Source organism: Oratosquilla oratoria, chromosome 12 (assembly GCF_046742065.1).
Source record: "Oratosquilla oratoria isolate Oo_2021 chromosome 12, ASM4674206v1, whole genome shotgun sequence".
Lineage (NCBI taxonomy): Eukaryota > Metazoa > Arthropoda > Malacostraca > Stomatopoda > Squillidae > Oratosquilla > Oratosquilla oratoria.
The window spans coordinates 739,198-745,990 of record NC_134788.1 but is presented as its reverse complement, the minus strand read 5'-3'; the positions used below and the strand labels follow the sequence as shown (position 1 = coordinate 745,990).

Below are 6,793 nucleotides of genomic sequence, written 5' to 3'. Positions count from 1 at the left end.
CTAAATGGCTGGCTGACTGGCTGGCTGGCTGACTGGGTGGTTGCCTAAATGGCTGGTTGGATGCCTGACTGACTGGGTGGGTGGTTGCCTAGCTGGCTGGTTTTGCTGTGTGGTTGTTTAGCTGGCTGGGTGGCTGTTTGACTGTGTGGTTGGCTTTGTGGCTGTCTGGCTGGCTAGGTGGATTTGATGCTTCCTGGATGGCTGTGTGACTCCCTGGGTGGCTATGTGGCTCTTTGGCTGGCTGGCTGGCTGGCTGGCTGGCTGGCTGGTTGTGTGGTTACGTGGCTGGATGGCTGTAGGGCTGGGTGTCCCTCTGTGTGCCTGTTTGGCTGGCAGGTTGGCTGTGTGGCTGGCTGCCTGATTCTGTGGCTGTGCGGCTAGCTGGCTAGCTGTGTGGGTGCCTTGCTGGCTGTATGGCTACATGGCTGGCTGTGTGACCGTATGGCTGGCTGTGTGGATGTGTGCCTGGCTGGTTGGGTGACTTTGTGGCTGTATGTGCTGGCTGGCTGGCTGTGAGGCTTTGTGGCTGGCGGGGTGGCTGTGAGGCTAGCTAGTTTGCCACAATGCCAGCCAGCCAACTTCCCATGATGCCGCCCAGCCAGCCAACCAGCCAGCCAGTCAGCCAGGATGCTAGCCAACCACCAAGTCAGCCAGCGAGCCAGACAGCCTGACAGCCAGTCAGCTAGCCACACAGCCAGCCAGCCAATCGTGAAGACAAACAGCCAGCCAACCAGCCAGACAGCTACAAAGCAAGCCAGTCAGTCACACAGTCACACAGCCAGCTAGGCCAGCCACACAGCCAGCCAGCCAATCGTGAAGACAAACAGCCAGCCAACCAGCCACACAGCCAGACAGCTACAAAGCAAGCCAGTCAGTCACACAGTCACACAGCCAGCTAGGCCAGCCACACAGCCAACCAACCAGCCACAAAGCCAGCCCGCCAGCCACCCAGCCAGCCATAGAGCTAAACAGCCACAAAGCCAGTAACACAGTCGCACACCCAGCCAGCTAGGCCAGCCACACAGCCAACCAACCAGCCACAAAGCCAGCCCGCCAGCCACCCAGCCAGCCATAGAGCTAAACAGCCACAAAGCCAGTAACACAGCCGCACACCCAGCCACACAGACACCCAGCCAGCCATATAGCTGCACAGCCACCCAGACAGCCATAGAGCTGCACAGCCACCTAGACAGCCATAGAGCTGCACAGCCACACAGACAGCCACACAGCCACCCACCCAATAACACAGACGCAAACCCAGCCACACAGACACCCACCCAGCCATACAGACACAAAGCCAGCCAACCACACAGAAACCCAGCCACACAGCCACACAACCACAAAGCCAGCCAACCAGCCAGCCAGAAAGTCACACAACTAGCCAGACAGCCGTACAGCCAGCCAACCACACAGGCACACAGCCAGCCAGCCAGCCACACAGCTACACAAACACACAACCAGCCTGTCAAGTGGAGATATCTATCTTGATTCCGAAACATGCTAAGAACATTTAAGGATCCTAACCCGACTTTCATTGATTACATTTGACACAGATTGTGTTGTAAAATGCTCATTATGCTTATTTGTTTGAACGCACCGATGCAGTGGTTATTTAACGCTTCCAAATCGTAATTCTATCTACGTTTTGGTAGTTTCTTCCCAAGTGAAGAAAAAGGATTTACTGCACCCATCTCCAGGGTCTCGAGGAGGCGCGCGCGCCATTTCAGGGGGTGGCTTGTACTTTCGACGTCATTTCAGAGTTCAATTCCAAATGGAGTTTCTTGGGTTTTATGGTATGCCAAAGTGCTGAAATGATCCGCTCTGTGACATTTTTTTCCTCTTTTTGACAATAATATAACTAATGCTCCTGGACTATACATGTACTCAATAGAAAACGAGCCCAGAAGAATGGTGACGTCATGTCGCTTGCCCCTGACCAACCTCAGTGGAAATGCGATCACGTTTATTTTTCGTATATCTCACCTCACTCTAAGTCAGGCACCCGCGTCCTTTCTTGCAACTGTTATTTGACAGAGGGACATAATGCATTTTGATACGAATGCCTTTATCAGATAAAATTGGCAACAGATATCATTTCTAAGAACGAGAGTTCCGGGGACCTTTACCAAGGCGAGCTTTGATAGAAAGCGGAAAAGCACCCTCCGGGTTTCGAGCGCGGGACCCTCGGGACGTGGCCCAGTGACCCTAACCACTGAACTACCGCTTCTTAAATAAAAACTTTTCTGCTGTTACGTTCTTATCTGTGTGTGTACCATCACAGCACGGCGCCGGGCAGGAAAGGATGGAATCAGAAACTTGAATACTTTACATCGAGCTCATTGGGATTTTCTATAAAAGCTCGCTTTTGCTCTTATTAATTCATGTTTGTGGTCAAATTTATCTGATAAAGTATTCATATTGAAACGACGACATTCACACCATTAAATGATAATGAAAGTAAACATGCAGGTACTTTATCCTGCAATGAGAAAAAAAATAAGACGATTCCGTCGAGTCAGAACGTGTCTGCAAGTTCTCGCGTGGTCAGAGGCAAGCAAGCGGCAGGACGTCGCGTCGTCGCCAATCCTCCGCGTTCGTTTTCTGTGGAGTGTGAAGAAAACATCATATTCGAGTTTACAGTGCAAGACGAATATCATCAACGAAATGGCCTAGCAAATGTAACCGTTGGACTAAAATATCCATGTGACCAAAATTATGCAGCAAAACCCCTCAGTTCCCAATGTAATTACCCCTTGCCCGTAATGCGAGAGAACCAAACATATAATTGAGAGGAAATAGACGTGAAAAAACACAAAGAATGAACAAATATGTGTAATTGTCCTACCAAAGATGGACCTAAAATCCACACATCAGGCTGCACCACATTTAACACAGGAATAAACGTAGGAACAAACTTCACATGACGAGTCCAGTGTCGTTGACCAACCTATGGGTAATATTGTGACCGTACACGCACATACCCGACTCCCCGCCCACGAGAGTTGGAGTAACGACTCGCAGCATAGCAATACTGAAATTTCAGATCTGGGTAGGATTCGAATCCGGACCACTGTGTCAAGAGTTTCGATCGCTACCGCTGCGCCATCAAACCTTATCTGAGTTATTTTACCTAGTTGTATCATACGGGAAGGAGCTATGCTCGTGGTAAATTTGTGTGTATTTATTTGGTTGTGTGTGTGTGTGTGTGTGTGTGTGTGTGTGTGTGTGTGTGTGTGTGTGTGTGTGTGTGTGTGTGTGTGTGTACGATATGTACGATATGTTGGGCCGACATATCGGCAACGCGCAAGCCGTTGTCGGCGCTGCCGCGCACTGCCGGGGCAGTACACTGTAGACCATGCCACAATAAAGTATATTGTACATGGCGCAGTGAGAGATCAAACCTACGCTACCCACCATGGCTGGACGTGCACGAGAAAGACCCACCTATACCCCCAGATCCACCCACAGGAGAGTGTTGGGTGGATCACAGACGCCACAGACGCCGACAGCACTCGAGCAGGCTCACCGGCTGCTCCTGGCGCAAACCGACGCCATCGTCTCCCTACAGCAGCAGCTAGCAGCGCGCCCTGCTCAGACCACATCAGTCTCACGGTCGTCAGCCCCTGAGAAGTGCGACATGGACATGTCCACAGCAGCGTTCCGGTCGTGGAGACGTTCGATGCAGTGTTGGCTGGACCTGAATGGGTGGGCACCGACGGAGGCCGTCCTGTACATCCGCCTCCATTGCACGCCTCCTCTGCAACGCTCCTTAGATGCCAGGTTCACCGCAGCCGAGTGGCAGGCACTGACCGTCAAGGAAGCCTTGGACTCTGTCAGTGGCATCGCCCTCCAGGCGACCAACCAGGCAGCCGACTGGTGCAGGTTCTTCACCGCTCGCCAGGAACGCAACGAGCCCATAAGTGAGTACTTTACTCGGTCTGCTCAGTGTGCAGCGGATTGCGAATTTAAGTGCCCCCATTGTGACAGTAGCTTGTCTGAGTACATGCTGCTCCGTAAGCTAGTGAGTGGTTTGGAGAGTGTTGGTTTAAAAGAGGAGGTATTTCGCAAATGTGATTCGTTCAAGGATACAGATTCCTTGCGTAAGTTTTGTGTGGCGTTCGAGGCGGCTCACAAGGACGCCGCTCCCCCAGGTCTGGACGGTAATCTTGGGCGTGAGACGCTAACGCCAACGGCGGCGGTGACTCCGCAGCCATGCGCACCGCAAGAGGATCTCCAGCCACAGGTCGCTGGGAACCGCCCACCACCCCACAAGCCCCACTGTGGCAACTGTGGGGGCAAACACATGCCAAGGAAAGGCATGTGTCCTGCGGAGACGCTGACATGCTACGGGTGCGGCAAGACCGGTCATCTACGTCGCCTGTGCAGGAAGAGTAAAAAAGCAGCTGCGATGGAGGGGGAAGCCTCCGGTATAGTAATTGCAGCCGCAGGGAAAGCCCAGAGCCAGCCGTGTATTTGGGTGACCGTCAGCGACACACGGAAGGAGACATCGGCCAGGATCCGAGTGATACCGGACACAGGAGCCCAGGTGTGCGTTGCGGGACCAGGCCTGCTAGCCGCCCTGGGCGTTGATACGACATCGCTAGTGAGCCGGGGCAGCCTGCGTGACGTAGCGAATGTGAGCCTGAAACCCATGGGCGCAGTTACCTGTCGCATGCAACATGGCAGCAGGTTCACGACGCAAGAGGTCTTCGTCGTGAAGACCGCCTCCCGTTGCTACATTTCCTTACAGGCCTGTAAGGATCTGGGTTTGGTACACCCTAACTTCCCGCACCAGCCCGCAGTTGCAGCATCGGCTGCCCCCGAGTCAACTGACGGCGCACTGCCGCTGCCGCGGCCTACCTCAGTCCCGTTCACCTCGCTAGAAGAAAATTCAAGTGTGTGGACGATACCCTGCTGTACGACGCCAGCGTGGAAGACGCCTTCTGGCACACGTATGATTTTCTGGAGACGTGTGCCATGAAAGGTGTGACCCTGAAACCAGAAAAATTCAGGTTTTGTAGAAGGCAGGTGGACTTTGTGGGCTTTCATGTAGGCTGGGACGCCTACAAGCCCACGGAAGAAAGACTGGCCGCCATCAGGAACTTTGACATGCCTGTCGAACCATCCATAACAGACATACGCTCCTGGCATGGGTTCGTCAACCAGCTGGCACCTTTCCTAGCCACCGCTCCAGTCATGGAGCCATTCCGAGAGTTACTACGGAGACCACAGGGGAGGAAAGTCTACTGGGACGAAAACCTACAGGAAAAGTTTCGGCAAGCCAAAGAAGTAGTCTGCAAGCTCGCCAAAGAAGGCCTAACATATTACGACAAGGACAGACCTACGGTGGTAGTGACGGACTGGAGCAAGGTGGGCATTGGCTTTGTCATTCTACAGCAATACTGCCCCTGCCCCCTGAGAGAGGCTCCCTTCTGCTGCAAGAGCGGGTGGCGCTTGGCGCTGTGTGGCAGCCGTCACCTAACACCCGCGGAGGCAGGTTACGCACCGGTGGAGGGCGAAGCTCTGGCTGTCGCATGGTGCCTCCGTAAAGCTCGCCTTTTCCTGCTTGGATGCCCCAATCTCCTCATAATCACCGACCACCGTCCGCTAGTGAAGCTCCTGGGGGACAGAGAGCTGAAGGACATAGTGAACCCGAGACTGTTTGCCCTGAAGGAGAAAACGCTGCAATATAGGTTCCAGATCAAGTACCTCCCAGGTAAGCGCAACTCTGCAGCCGATTTCTTGTCCCGTTACCCAGCGCTCTGTGCACCACCGGACGTCATAGATGAAGAGCTGGCCAACGACATGGAAGCTGCTGTAGCGGCCGCAACAGTGGCGGTGCTCGACAGCGATGACCAAATAGCCCTGGAGAACTCGGCAGTGGTGCAGGCCGCCGCCGATGACCCAGACTATCAGCTACTCATCGCTAAAGTGACAGCAGGAGATTGGCACCCACAACGGGCTCAAGAGCTGACCTGCCTGCGACAGTTCTATGGAGTCAGGGACAGACTGGCGGTGTCGCAAGGGCTGGTGACATACACCTACGAACAAGGAGCGGTCCGTTTAGTGGTACCTGCAGCACTGAGACACCGTGTGGCAGCAAACCTCCACGCAAGCCATCAAGGTTTAGACGGGATGCTACGAAGGGCGAGACAGGCTGTGTACTGGCCTGGCATGGAAGGTGACCTACAGCACCACAGAGACACCTGTGCCAGCTGTAACACGCACTCACCCTCGCAAGCCGCCGAACCCCTCACCCTGACACCCCCACCCCAGTACCCATTCCAACACACCGTGGCAGACCTGTTCCAGCTCGACGGACGAGTATACTTAGCGTACGCAGACAGGCTCACGGGCTGGCTGGAAATAGCGCACTTGACCAGCGGAGCTACATCAAGCAAGCTCTCGTCAACACTTCGACAGTACTTCCATCGGTGGGGCGCACCAGAGTCAATCTCGACAGACGGTGGAACCAACCTAACCAGCGAGGAGATGCGCAACTTCTTTGGGAAATGGGAGTGAAGGGAAGAATCGCCTCTGCTCACTTCCCACAGTCGAACGGGCGTGCAGAGGCGGCAGTCAAGTCTGCCAAGAGGCTACTTCGCGACAACACAGGCGTCGGAGGGAGCCTTGACACCGACAGAGCAGCTATGGCGTTACTGCAGTACTTAAACACGCCTCTACGCGGGGTGAACAAGTCACCAGCGCAGCTGGCTATGGGCAGGCAGCTGCGGGACGGTGTCCCCGTCCACAGGCAACACTACAAAGTGGACATCCACTGGCGACACGCCCT

The 6,793-nt window shown here is 54.4% G+C and overlaps 1 protein-coding gene across 1 annotated transcript; it reads left to right on the top strand.

The window, feature by feature from the left end:
• The first annotated feature begins 3,415 nt into the window (after window positions 1-3,415).
• LOC143030874 (uncharacterized) lies at window positions 3,416-6,522 on the top strand. Its single transcript, XM_076194095.1, has 2 exons — window positions 3,416-4,824; window positions 4,884-6,522. The coding sequence occupies exons 1-2, from the start codon at window positions 3,416-3,418 to the stop codon at window positions 6,520-6,522; spliced, it is 3,048 nt and encodes a 1,015-aa protein (XP_076050210.1).
• Window positions 6,523-6,793: the final 271 nt, after the last annotated feature.

What these genes read in the sequence shown, in the direction of transcription:
- LOC143030874 (XM_076194095.1), top strand. Translation starts at nt 3,416, where the DNA reads ATGGCTGGACGTGCACGAGAAAGACCCACCTATACCCCCAGATCCACC. An exon ending in GCAGCATCGGCTGCCCCCGA is followed by an intron (nt 4,825 to 4,883) that starts GTCAACTGACGG and finishes TCACCTCGCTAG; the next exon opens with AAGAAAATTCAAGTGTGTGG.